General features: G+C 44.5%; 1 protein-coding gene across 5 annotated transcripts in view; it reads left to right on the top strand.

Moving 5' to 3' along the window:
* The window catches only part of PBX3 (PBX homeobox 3), a 157456-nt gene that overhangs the window by 50919 nt on the left and 92186 nt on the right, over window positions 1–14351 (top strand). Inside the window, exon 2 of one of the 5 annotated variants that reach the window (XM_034793486.1) lies at window positions 8820–8917. The exons of the other annotated variants lie outside the window; for them this stretch is intronic. Coding sequence (XP_034649377.1) covers window positions 8911–8917 — 7 coding nt within the window. The 5' untranslated portion in view covers window positions 8820–8910. The remainder of the gene's footprint in view (window positions 1–8819; window positions 8918–14351) is intronic. 5 annotated transcript variants of the gene reach the window in all.

A 14351-nucleotide genomic window follows, 5' to 3' on the forward strand; every position in this document is an offset into this window, starting at 1 on the left:
AGCCCCTTCCACACTCACTTGGCACTGGCAGCTCCTGGGCCCAGCTTCCCGCTCCAGGGGTGCAACCTGGCATACAGAGTCTCAGCACCACTCAGGTTTGGCCCATCTGCCCCTCTGGCTCCAGCTCTGCGAGCCCCAGCTTGCGTTACCTCTGTCTTATTGGGGCCAAGCTTCAGGCAGCTAGCTCTCCCCCGAGCCCCAATTCCTGCACCGCAGCATCCGTGCCTGAGGAAAGGTGGACACAGAACTGAGGGTCAGCAGCATCCTGATGCCACTGCTACCCAAACCGTCACGCTGCCTTTCTCACACATGGGGGGTGTGATGGGAAGAAACCCTGCGGTTCCCACAGGAGCCAGCCCTCGCGGCAGGTTAGCAGTGGCCCAATACTATGCTCTGGGTCCCGCCAGAGAGTGAGGAGCAGAACGACAGAGGGACAGGAAGTGCCTTTTCCATGCATGGATATTTATTTTACTTTGCTTCCTGACAGGCATTCCATAGCACTCCATGGTACCTGAGTATCTAGGTTGGTAGGTAAACCTTCCTACACAATTTAACATCACTGGAAACCAAACACTGAGCTATAAGAACAGGGAAAGTACTACAGATGCTATTTTCCGGGGTTACTCCCAGCTTTTCTTCAGGCTCATTCATCACATGTACCCTAGTGGGAAAGAGCCATCCCAGAGCCCAGCCTGGGGGGTGGAAGAGTCCTCACGGTGCTGTGAATGTCCCTTTCTGAAGGCCCTGACCAGAATCCATTTTAAATCCACCCTGTGCCTCTGCCATCCTCCTGTGTTCAGCTGAGGACACGCTGTCCGGCACATCCAGCTGTGCACAGGTGTGGGATGTTATATGTACCATCTAACCCAATGAACAATTGTTTTCCTAGTGCAGAGAGTGGGGGAAGGTTCATCTCCAGTTACTTTCTACACCGAGACAAAGCCCACCACTTTCTGCCTCTGCAGGTGTTTATATTGCTCACTCCTGGTCCCCATGTCAGGGCCATCCTCTGGGGTTCAATGTATAATGTAAGAATCTGTCTAATGAAGTTAATGTGGAGACCAAGTCCCTCTGTTTAAAATCATGCCTCCAGTTCTGTACCGACCTTTGTCCTGTCCTAGCCTTGACTGTTGGGAAAGCCAGCAGAGCAGTCCCAGAGCTGGCCACTGCTGACTTCAATTCCCAGTGGGATAAAAGACTCCAGAGGACTTTGAATGGAAGAGTCTTCTCATGGAGTTTCCCTAGATGGTGCTGCCCTTTTCAGGGGTTGGTTAGAAAATCCCCAAGCGCTAATCCAGATTCTCCCTAGCACTCTGAAATTGGGACAGGTCACTCAAAACTTTTGCTGCTAGTGGTATTTGTGTGTCAATGTGCATTTTGTGTTTCAGTAGTTTCTGCTGGAATTGCATTATGTATCTAGAAGTTCTGTTCTGTCATGAGCCTGGCTTGGAAGATTTAGGGGTGTTTAGGGGGGGAGGGAGATGGAGAGTGTGTGTGTGTGCATGCGTGGTTGGTTGGAGAGGGTGGGTATGTGCCTGGTTGATATGGTCTCCAACACTTTGCTTTTGTGGCTCTTGTTCCAGTATCTCTATGGGGGTAGAAGTAATTCTCTCTGTGCTATGTTACCAACGTGCATTCCTTCTTTTCAACCATTCCATTGGTTCTAGAGTCAGTGCTATCTGCTGGATCCCCTACTGTATTCTGTTACCAGACAGATGGCAGCACAAGCAAGGCTACCAGGAGACTTTTTAGACCCAGAGAACACTTTCCAAGGCCTGAGTCTTTTACCCTATCAAGCTGTCATTCCTAACATCTCCCCTAAGTACAATACCAGCTGTGGGACTGTTCCACATTTCGCATGGTGCACACAGGAATTGTCCTATAGCTGTCCTATTTAAATGGGAAAGGCACAGAACAGTGAAGATGTGCCATGCATAATCGCGGCCCATTCCTGCAGCTGGCACTTAAAATGTCTCACAGAAATATTTTCACAGATTGGGAAGTCTTTGAAATAAATAGAATTTTTTCCCAAGTTGAAGATTTTCTTTGAAAGTTTTGGGAACTCCCGTTTTTTCTTCTAAAGGCCTGCTTGACTGGCAACATCATTGTGCAGATGAGATCCACAGTGTTCTTCTGGGCCCGTGGAGATTGGTTACTTGTTTTGTACTTGATTTGTGTGGCCACCATGTCCTGCAGTGTCAGTTGTATTGATATGGACTTACAGGAAAAAAACCACCCCAACCCCCATTTTTCGCTGGTGATTTTAAATTGTGTGTCACACACCATTCTTCTCCTTTGCTTCTTGATGGCATGCCAGTGTTCCCTAGCAATCACAAAATGCCCATTCAGATTTTGGTTGCTTGACCACTGCTTCCTTCCCCTCTTCCATTAGACGTGGTGACTGGACCCTTACTACACCATGGCCTCCCTCATTCTGGGAGGTCAGAGACTTTGCCCTCTCCACATTTAGGTGAGAAATAAATGGGGCATGGAGTTAATTGGCTTAATTCTTCTCTTGGAGAAGAGAGTAAGGGGATTTGGGAGTGTCAGAAATCTGACTCGTTTCTTCAGGTTTGCATCTGCTGTAGCACTGATACCATGACCCCTCCCCAGAGGAAGCACAGCCCCCAGTGCATGCTTTTCTTAGAAGATGCTACTTTTGATGGGCAGTGTCCCAGTACAACTGGATATGATGGTAGTGTCTCCCTCTAATTCAGGTTTAGTTAATGACCTAGAAGAACTTTGGTTGATGAATAGAAGTACTGCAGGGCCAACGACAAGAAGCTACATTGTCTTTGTCATTTTCACTCGTGTACTTGTGGCATTTCTGAGGGTGATTTTTGGCAGCATGCTAGCAGCCTATGACAGTAGTATATTAGTGAGAGAGGGTGAAATTCACTCCTGTGCAGAGGGTCAAGCAAGGCCTAGGCAGCATTTCAGTTCCATTTAAGCTAATGGTGAGCACACGCTGAGGAAGCACATTACAGTATTGTACTATGAGCCAATTATTAGTTGACATTTGACGAAAATGATGCTGAGGATAAAGCAACTCCTGACGTCCACAAAGTGCTCTTCAAACGTCATAGGTAAGCGATAAAAAGTCATCTGTTAAAAAGATGGCTTGTTCGTGTACAAAGTGTAACGTGCGAGCTAAGCTGCATCACGTGAAGGAAGTGGAAAATGAAAGCCAAGAAGCTTCAATCACCAGCAGACCAAAAAGATTCCAAACGGTGTTTTGATGAGCAGAAGACCGCGTACCGCCCAGAGTTCAATTGGTACCGCCTCTATCTGGAATACAGGTGAGTCACTGGTGCTGACTGATCATGGACTCATACTGAAAAGATGGGCTGAACACTTCAATAAAGTTCTGAACTTCCCGTCCACCATGTCAGCATCAGCCCTTGATGACCCTGAACAACTTCCAATTCAAGACAAATTCTGTCAACATCTGAAGTATGGAAAGCTGTCAAGCAAATGGCAAAGCTGTGAGTTCAGAAGGAATTCCTGCAGAGATCTTCAAATGCGGGACCAGGAGCTGATCAGGAAGCTTACCGGCCTCTACTTAAGGTTTTGGGAACAGGAGTCTGTGCCACAGGAATTTAAAGATTCTCCACATTATTCACCTTTACAAAACAAAAGTTGAGCTTCTTGCGATAACCATTGTGGTATCTCCTTGCCACTGCAGGAAAGATACTCGCCCATGTCAGGATAAACTGGCTAGCTGATCAACTTGCAGGGAAGATATTGCTTGAAAGCCCAATGTGGCTTCTGTCCTGGGCATGGTACTTCAGACATGATCTTTGCACTCTGGCAAATTCAGGAGAAATGTCATGAGTGGATTCAAGACCTATATGTAGTTTTTGTCAATCTTACTAAGGTCTTTGACTCTGAAAATGATATGGCCTGTGCACAGTCCCCTGCAAGTTCAGTTGCCCCAGTAAGTTTTTCAGCATTATTAAATCTTTTCATGCAGGAATGCAGGTTCATGGCCTTCCCCAAAGCTGCTTCTCAGTTCCCTTTGTTGTCACCAATGGAGTAAAACAAGGCTGTGTTCTTGTTTTAACGTTATTAGCATCATGTTTGCAGCTGTTCTACTAGATTCATTCAGAGACATTGATTATAGCATTTATATGCAGTACCATATGGATGGAGGGGTCTTGAATATGCATCGCGTGTGTGCTAAGACTAAAGTTATGAAGACAATTATTTGCAGATTACTGTTCGCTGATGATTGTGCTTTATTGGCCTATAACCTCAAGGCCATTCAGTTGCTCACTGACTGCTATTTCAGCTAGGAGGGTGGTGAAGCACTGGAATGGGTTACCTAGGGAGGTGGTGGATTCTCCATACTTAGAGGTTTTTAAGGCTTGGCTTGACAAAGCCCTGGCTGGGATGATTTAGTTGGGGATTGGCCCTGCTTTGAGCAGGGGGTTGGAGTAGATGGCCTCCTGAGGTCTCTTCCAACCCTGATCTTCTATGATTCTATGACTGCTTTGTGCATGCAGCAAAGCATTTTGGCTTAACAACCAGTCTACACAAGACAAAAGTCATGGTCCAGCCTCAGCCGGGAAGTACTGCAAATACTCCAGTTGTGTCCATTGATGATATTCCACTCAAGGTTGTTGACAAATTTTGCTACGTAGGCTGTGTTGTTTCATGAAATGCAATGATTGATGACATTACAAAGTGCATAGGTGCAGCCAGCGATGCCTTTGGAAAACTTCAGCATCATCTCTGGAATGAGCATGGTGTCAGACTGCAAGCAAAAATTGATATTTACTGCTCCATCATCTTCACTACACTCCTCTCTAGTTGCAATACGTGGACCACTTTTCCATGGTACATAAAACATTTGGGCTAATTCCACCTATGATGTCTACAGTGAATAATGGGAATTAAATGGCAAGATTTGGTTCCAAACACCAAGGTCCTTGAATGCGGCAACATCGCAGGCATTTAAGCTTTTATAGTGAGAGTGCCTCTGAGATGGTGCAGTCGTGTGGTCCAAATGGCTGAGAGTAGATTATGGAAGGCCATTTTGTATGGAGGATTGCAGGCTGGAATTCATTTTAGGGGTAGACCAAGAAAACATTTATAAGGACACTCACAAGGCCAACTTTCTTGCAATGTTGACTCCTTACCTGGGAGCTCTTAGCCCATGACAGGTTCCTATGGTGGCACCTCTGCCACCTGGGACTGAAAGATTTCGAGAGCCTGTGGATTGCTGCGAGTGAGGAGAGACATATGAGGAGTAAAGCTAAAGGCAGCACGTATTCGTCTACAATTGTCTTCAGTTGTGGTCCTTGCGAACAGGACTGCAGTGATCTCATCTCAGAACCCACAATAAGAGACTGTAGCTCATCCATTGAACTTGTTGGGAGACTCCATTATCTTGATTTAAGTATCAACAATGTGTCCAGTGTTGTGCAAGACATCCAATAAAGATGGTCCCCAAGATTTATCATCCAAACAGGACAGAAACAGAAGCCAGGACGCACCGGGAAGTTCAGAGGAAGGAATAACTCGGTGTAGTGGCTCTGGAGATTTTTTGTTAGGACATGTTGATGTGTCTTCCCAATGTGCCCATAGCAACGGCATCGTCTTTACTGGAAACACGAGCATGACGTGAGGAAACTGAAGTCTTTTAAAAAAACAACAAAACTCCTTGAACTGACTTTTGATGCAGCTTTGTGACTTTGCTTTTGACTACAGTAACACAAGCCTCACTGAAATGCAAACAAAATTGGAGCCCAATGAGCCTAAACTGAATTTTCAAACAATAGCAACAACAAACCAATTAGAGTTCCTCTTGGTTTTATGTGAAGTGTAAGCACTGACTTCGTGGAATCACTGCAAAACGTGAGTGATGCATGAAATGGAAATTTCCTGCCTAGTGCTTAGAATAAATACAGAATGAGCTGTGCTGTTCACTGTGATCTTCAGCTCAGACGCAGCCAGAGAAGCAGACCAAGCCCAGACATCGAGCCAGCAGAAACCTTCCACTACCTGGTTTCATGTAATATTTAAATATTAGTTTTCCTTTCCTCTGGCGGCCCAAGCTGTTAACTGATTAGACTAACTACCTGCTTTGCTAAGGAGCCTAGAATGATCTCATGCCAGAGGGGCTGTGCGGATGAACCTTTTACAGAGATTCCTCCATGTTAGTGCACCAATTCTGGGCCATTGTACTGAAGTCAAACATCAGCATGTTTGACAACTTCGCTCAGTTCTAGCCTATTGTGGCTGCACTAGCCTGCAGAAAAACATTGAATCTACTTTGGCTATGACACCCAATTTTACTATAATACACATTCATGTTAACACAGTATCAGTCTGCAGGAATGTTACATACATAAAAGAATTCTTTCCTTTAGATTCAGCCTTTCTCCATTGTATAACCAGGATAAACTTACACATGGTGAGCTCTTAGAAATCTGCTTTTACTTGGGATCCTGAAAATAGCCTGTCTCAGATAATATTCTGTGCTAACTTCATATTGCAATACTTGGGGTATAAAAAAAAACAACCAGAAACTCCTTAGCAGTTTAGATTCCAGCAATACTCAAGCCCAACGTGACCTGTTGGTTGGATTTCTGCCTCCATTCCAAATTCACTAGGTTTTCATGCACCTAAGATTAGTGTGACTTCCTCTTTTGTGTGAGAACTTGAAGTGCACTTGCAGTCATGGTCAGAAAAGAGACCACATAGAGTAAGCATGTGAAAAGCAGAGGGAACTGGAGTCTATTCTATTTTGCAGCAACAGAATTGTCAACTAAGTACCCATTACAGAATCGTTATTCTTAGCGATGATGTGCAAGTCAGAAAGAACCCAGCTTGACTCTCAGATCCCAAGCTAAGCTTGTAGCACATGTAAACTGAGAACATTAGGGAGATAATAAACATGGAGCCCTCTGGTGCTGTGTTTAGAGAGTCACTTCCTGGAGCTGGGATGCACTTTCTAAGTGAGTTTCAGAAATATGGTCTAAATCACAATCCTTTTATTTTATTTTTATTCTTTATCCCATTTATTCTGGCCTTCCCCACCCACATCTGTGCTTTTCCCAGGAGGTCGGCTGGTGCAGGGATGGGGTCCTGTAAGTGAGGGCAGAATTTGCCTCCATTCTTTTATTTTTTCTGTAGCTCAAACCCTTTTTTTTTTTTTTTTTAAATAAACCTGATTGAGGAGAAGCAAGTTCTTTAGCTCCAGCTGGTTGGGAACGCAGGAGCTCTGCTTCAAGCTGGCAAATGTTCTCCTGTGGACCCCGTCCAGCTCCAGTGACACACCATAACCCTTCTAGGGCCAGGAATTGCTTGTGTAGTGTCCCCTGATGTCACTCTCCATGCTAGCCCCTTCTAACAGCAGAGCTGTTTGGAACAGAAAAGCCACTCAGTGGAAATCTGCAGACTTGACACCTCATTGCTAATTTAACTCAAGTTGTCGGGGCAGCAAAACAAACCTGGACGGGGGTATCACCGTTTTACAAAACTTGTTCCTCTCCAAATGGTCTGGGTGGCCACCTTTGAAATTAGCCTCAAACGGCACTGAAAAGGCTCATTCCAAAATGATGGGAACTGAGGGGGAAAGTCAGGTGGTTGTTTTCTCATCACGGCACTGGCCCAGCCTGCAGTGAAACCCTCCGCTCGTTCCCCACTCCTCCAGGCCAGTGAAAGCAGGTGTGGACTCAGGACTCAGAGGCCAAGCACGGGCACCTGCCATTACTGAAGCTTTTGGGAGTTTTGCCATCAATTTCAGTGGGCAGGATTGGGCCTCGGTCCATACAATGAGGTAGGCTGCAGCCAGGCTCTTGTGACATTTAGGTACCACAGCGACGGTCCAGGTATAAGGACGTGACTAAAGCAGAATTTTGGTTGCCTTGTTCTAACCCAGCGACCGGTTTTCCAGTTCTGAATTTATATCCCTCCCCTGCCATTAAAACCATGCTCAGCCTGTGCACTAAGTTTTATTATGAATTAAGAGTAAAACCCTTTCTCTGCCAAAGAAAAAAACTACCTCCATTTTTCAGCATGCCTCTGTTTGTATATTTTATGGGAGAAGAGAGCTCTTACTAGTTCAGTGTCATGACCATAAAATGAAAAGGTTACTGCTTGCTACAAAGGCTTGCTTGGATCCAGTACCAATTAATTTTCAATCTAAAATATATGTCTCCTGACCGTCTCACAACAGCAATGAACACAGGCAATTCCTTCTTAACACACTTGAGCCACAAACCCAGTTAGAGGATTAACCTGCTTTTTCCAGACTGTTTTGTTCATCCCCATTGGGTGTGCCCATTATCCATGATAGACTGTTAGCTTGGACAGAACGATATGATAGTTTTAGTTTTTTATCCTGGATCTGTTCTGTTCCATACATGAGGCTACTCAGATCTCAGCTTTAATTATCATTACAGATGGGAAAGGAGCATGTGTCGGAGGAAGGAAAGTTACCGTGTCGCGCTGCTCTTGCAGAATCATCTGCAGAATGATTTTAATTTATTTTGGGGTAGTAGTTTTCCACTATAGAGCACACTGCTACTTCCAGCCTGTGTTCCACTGCTCCTTGCTCAGTCTCTAAATATTGGGAGAAGAACAGGAACTGAAGTCGTACCAGACCCTTGCAAACACGCTGACTTTCTGGAGGGTGGATGAGCTTCTCTTTATCTTTATTTATTAATAAAAGACGGAATGTCTTGGGAAACAAAAGGTTTTAATGGCTGGTGCTCGGTATCCTTGACAACAGTCCCCAAAGAATATTACATTAGGGCACCGGAGAACTTTTAAAAATAAGTAATGGAATTCCGTCTCTGTTATGCTTTTAGTAGTCATTTCGGCCATGGTGCAGCGAGGTCATAAGCTGAGCTCAGTGAAGGGAGCCAGAACACGAAATGATGCTGAGAGAACGTCTGGGAGATGAGAGGTACAGAATTACAAGCGAAAGTGCAGGCCTGCTGAGGCAATTACAGCTTAATGGGGTCATTTGGAAGGCAATTGCCAGGGGTTAATGTAGTATGGAGAGATGAGGTGAGATTGAAGTGAAATTTGGGGCTGGAAATGTGTTAAGATGAAAGATCAGAGTGCAGTGGATTTTGCTGTGCAGAAGGTTTATATCATGCAAAAGATTTGAAAAAATGTAAAAATAGTAGCCAGATGTTTCTAAATAAATAAATAAAACATTAAACAAACCCTTTAAAAAAGTGAAATAGCTGCATAATAAGAATATGCTCTGAAAAGATTGTAGCTTGGAAAGCGAATTTCAATGTAGTCTAGAAGGACTTCATTTGAAGGAAAAGTTCTGTTGCATTTGCCTACATGTATCCTGGAGAGACAATGTGGTTCGGCTGCTTCCATTATTAACACGACACGCTGACGTAGGAAAATATTACTGCTCTTGCAGATGCTTGTGCCTCATTTAAAAAAAAATCCTCTGTTTTGGAATTAAAAGCAAGAAACAGTCCCACATACACATATTTTGATATATTTGTAATGGATTCATCACATTATCTTTTCAGGCATTAAAATAATATTCATAAGATGTCAAAATATTACAAGAATGTAAGCTAGCATTCTTTGAGTGGGTATTTTGGTTCTGAAAAGTATGCTTAAATATTACAGGTGTTTAAATTAAAAATGTCAAACCCATGAAGGCATAATGGAAGTAATCATTTATACATAGTTTTAAGCCGCACAGTATTTGAGAAAGCTTTGCATTCCAGACTATTGTGAATGAGTGGAGTTCATAAGAATTCAAAGGACAAAAGAGATCATTATGCTTTGTTACCTCAGCTAGTTCATTACCTTAATTGCTGAGCGTAATCCAGTCTTGGAAGAAAACTCTAGGGCTTTAAGGAGATCAACATCGGCGCCTTATGGCACAGAAAATGGAAACCCTTTCCTGTACCGTTGCTGCTCCAGGAACACTAAACCTTGATCAAAGACTGAACTTTTCTTAAGGTCGGCCATGTGAAAATCCCCTGGAGCTGTACCATGCGCTGAACCGTAATGAAGTGTAGTAGGTTCAGCACCATTTCTGTGTGAGTGTGACCGTCCTGGATCACTGGCTAGCAATAGCACATTATCATCCTTTCCGATAGGTGAAGTTTTAGCATAGTTATGTTTAGTAGGGATAATACGTCTCCCTTTGTAACAGCTCTCTGCATATTGCGTGAACTGAACAAACTCCTAATGTGCAATAATACTGCAGTCGAGAGGCAGCGCATGGAGCTTTTCATCAGGCAGGAGGCCACTTTCCCAAGAATGGCTTGTTAAGTTCTCCTGAGCTGCATGCAAGGAGAAACATTTGCAGGCAGGCTTTCGGCTACACGGCTAAGTTACAGCTGTGAAATCATTCCAAAGGATTTTGTTGGGGGGAAGAATCAGATTTATTACAAATACACTAGAGCAAGCTTTTTTTTTTTAACCTGTGTTTCCTGGCTTTGTGTAGCTTTGTATCTAGTTATCTGGTCTGAGGATACAGGCTGTTTTCCAGTAGACTTGCATATGTTGAGATTTTAAAGAAGTACAGTAAAACAAAAAATATGACCTTTAAAAGCATGGTTGAGTTGCATTCATTTTATAACCATCAAAGCAACTCTTTACTGTTGTAAGGTAGAAAAATCAATGATGCAATCTTTTTCCTTTTGCCTTGTGCAATCCGTAATTGAAATGGAAAATCAAATGAACGGCTAACAGATAATTGTTTTATCAATATTCCCTGCCTGCCCTACAAGGGTCAGCCTAGAATGATCATGAGCCACGGATATGATGAGGACAAAATGTGAAATTGAACAGCAAGGAGGCAATAAATCAACCTTGACAAGAAAGAGTGACCAGCATGTAGCTCTTGTAGGCAGCTTTTGGGACACTTTTTGTCTCAGGTGTCTGCACTGATTTAAAAATGTGAGAATATAATATTTGAAGCTCTTCCAGTGGGTAAACAACTGCAGACTATTTGTGGGCTAAGGCATCATCAAAGCAAACACATTGCACTTGAAAACACAGCGAATGCAGGGATACGGTGGTGGTGGTGGTGGGGAATCGCAGTGACAGTGCGGGAATACGAGAATACTCTGAGCTTGCAATAAGTGAGCATTTCTCATCTCCACTTCTACAGCACCAGGCAACTTTTTATGTTCTGGTGACACAGCAAAAGTGCAACCTGGAGCCTGAAATATGTACTTGAATGTATTGTATTCTCTACAAAATTCTAGTTGCTCCATTCGAAGAAGTGTTTTAAATACCCTGATTCTAATGAGGAAAAGCAGAGGTCAAATCTCTGGGCAATGCCAGTAGCAGGCATCCTGTCTCCCCACATCTGTCAGATGTGAACATAAATTCCCTGATATACAGTCCAGTATTTATAACATACAGCCAGGTGCAGAAAGGAATTTAGCTTGTGTTAGTGTTAGTTACCTATTGCAATTACTCCTCTTGGTGCCGCATTGCTCCTGGCCAGCAGGTGCTGATGGCAGTGGGAGGAGGAGTTGCTGGGTTGAACTTCAGCGGCTTGATGCCCTGTCAGTTCCAGGTGTCTGTCAGGGGTAGCAGTGCGTGCTTTTTCTCCCTATTTTGATGTTTCCCCCAGCCCCCCTTGAGATATTGCAACAAAGAGAAATCTCCTGTTTGACATAGCAGCGGCAGAAATTCTGTATGTTTTTCATGCAGGTGATAAGTATATTAGAGCAGCATGTGGAACTGTTAAAATTCTCAGTATTCCCATTATCTGTCCTGTTTGTAACTTGATCTTAAAAATTTGCTCCATTTGAAACTTGACACAAGAGTTCTGAGCCCAGATGCAATTTAAAAACAATTACAGTTATTTAAAATAGAAATGCATCAAATCAAGAATTTAGCTGGCTATGTTATGTAGCTGAAAAGCAGCTTTGATGTATATACGTGTGCCCACAAGGAGAGATTTCAATACAATGGAATCAATTGGAGTGTGCTAGAAATACAAAGTTGAGAGATTTCCGTTTTACTATTTCTGCTGCCACTTAGACACTTTGGAGAAGATCCTTGGGTGCTGTAAATAGTCACTGAAGTTAACGGAGGCTCTGCCCTACTAGCTATTCCTGCTTTTCTTCGTTAAACCATAGGAACCTGATATTTTCCCTCCTATCATCACACCCCATGTGGGTCTCGTTGCATTTAGATGTTCGCGCGGGGGGTGGGGGAGAGAGGAGGAACATGCATCTCAGAATTATGGCAAGGCTCAAGTTGAAAAGACTGCAAATAGCTCAGGGGAAGATTTATGCATAGTATTCATCCTGGAGAAAAAATGAGCACGTCAAACAAATTCATGTGTGCAAATTAAATCTAATGTTGGGTCTGTCTGCCTTTCACAAGCTTCACTTTACACTCAGTAGTGCACAGGAAATTAATCCCCTTGGTTTCAAAGCAACTCTCAGGACACCCCAGACCCTGTGCTAATCTGTAGGGCAGCTAGTCACATTTCTGTGCAGATAAGCTGTGCCAAGTCAGATGTGACATGAACTTAAGAAACAAACTTGTTTTTCCTTAAACATTTCAATGCTGGTATTGTGGTCATGATGGACACACTGGTTTCTTTTTTCACAGACCATTAATAAAGATATAAACCAAATCAAATAGTGTGTTTGAGGAGGAAGGTGTCAGTAGCATGCTACTCAAACTCCACCCGGATGCAAAAACAGCAGGATGTTTCTGTATAGAATGATCTGCCATGAAATAATAACAAATGTTGACATTTAAATGCTCACCATAAGCATCAGAGTTAACAGTCCATTGAGATGAATGGCGACTGTGCACAGCTGTCACAGTCCCTGAATGTTCAGGAATATGTTCCCGTTCCACCACCACTTGATTCTGCTGCTGAATTTCCACTCAGTGTGCCTGCAGGACCTGCACACCCTCACTTCTGCTCCCTCTTAAACTTTACTTTATGTGGCTGCAACATTAGTGATGTTCACTCTGGGGTAGGGGGCCAGTGCTGGGACCTCCCTGCTACTTAACCCACAAATAGGTTGTGTGTGGAGGGGTGGAGGACACAGGAGCAGGGGCTGCAAAGGTGCCTCCGGCTGCCCTGCATGCCATGTGCTAGTGGAGGGAGGTAAAGGGAGCAGAGTGGTGAATCCTGGGGCTCCAATATACCAGCCAAGTGGCAGGACGGTGCAGCTGGTGCTCCAGCTGATGGGCAGGACTGTTGTGGGCAGCCCTGCAGCCCTCTGTTCTGGCACCTGGCTGGAGGTGGGTTTCACCTGCCCACCCCATCTGCAGCTTACTGGTTACTTGGCTCTGGAGCTGTTGGTTTGGTCTGTCTGAGGCCAAAAGCGCTGTCTAAGACCAGGAACAAGACCATGCGAGGAAACCATATTGAAAGCCTGATTTCACATATGGCTTCAGCTCTCCTGGGTTGGTTCCTTGGGAGGGCAGGGCATAATGTGCGCAAACTAGTTTTAGAAAGCCAGTATCAAGAGAAGTAACCTAGTCAAATGGGTTATCAGCCCGGAAAATGGTTTTTAAGCACATTATGCCCTGTTCTTCCTGGGGACATCGCTGAGAGAGCTAGAACAGTTTTCACTAATCGGGTTTTCAAATTCATTTCTACTAGTCTTTTTCCACAGTGGAATCAGGGCCTGGGTCGGACAATCCCTGAGTGGCTCATGCCTGGAAGGTATCTTCTCAGCCCCAGGGGCTAGAAATATCCCCTTTACAATACGTTTTAACTCTGCACAAATGGGTGAGTCCTCTAGCAAAGTGTTGGTCTGGTGTCCTGCCACACACAGTACCACCTCGCTCCATGCCGCTTCCCCAAATCCTACAAAACCAGCAATGACATGAACATAGTGTGTACTCAGCATAGCAGGAGGACAGGCCCAGCCCCATGGGAACATTAGCCGTCTGGGCCTGGGCACAGACCTGCTTTGTCCTGATACTTCGTGTTTATAGAGTGCTTTGCATGCTCAAAGTGCTGCATGAACAGTCGGCACAGAACTGCAGGGGTCAATGTTAACCTCACCCCATGTGACCGAGAGGAGATGCGGTTTGGCTCTGCCTCCGACACAAACTAGAGTCAGAGCCAGGGTGCTCCTGCTTTCCAGTTCTAGGTTTGAGCCTCTAGATCCCACCACATGACCAACTTTGCTGGCCGTGTGTGTGAAAGCTCAGGGTTTGGTGAGTGGCACTACATGGCTTCCTGCTTCCCCTCACTATCTCTGATGTAATGACGTGTCGGCTTCTGCCATCCCTGTCCTTCATGTCCTTGAAACCACAGCAGTTTAGATACAAGTCTCTCCAATTTCTCAGCAGTTAAAAATAGAGGGGATTGATGGGAAAGGACAGTCCCTGCTCCCCCACTGTCTGCACTGTTTTGCAGA

The sequence above is a fragment of the Trachemys scripta genome, chromosome 17, assembly GCF_013100865.1.
Source record: "Trachemys scripta elegans isolate TJP31775 chromosome 17, CAS_Tse_1.0, whole genome shotgun sequence".
Taxonomy (NCBI): Eukaryota; Metazoa; Chordata; order Testudines; family Emydidae; genus Trachemys; species Trachemys scripta.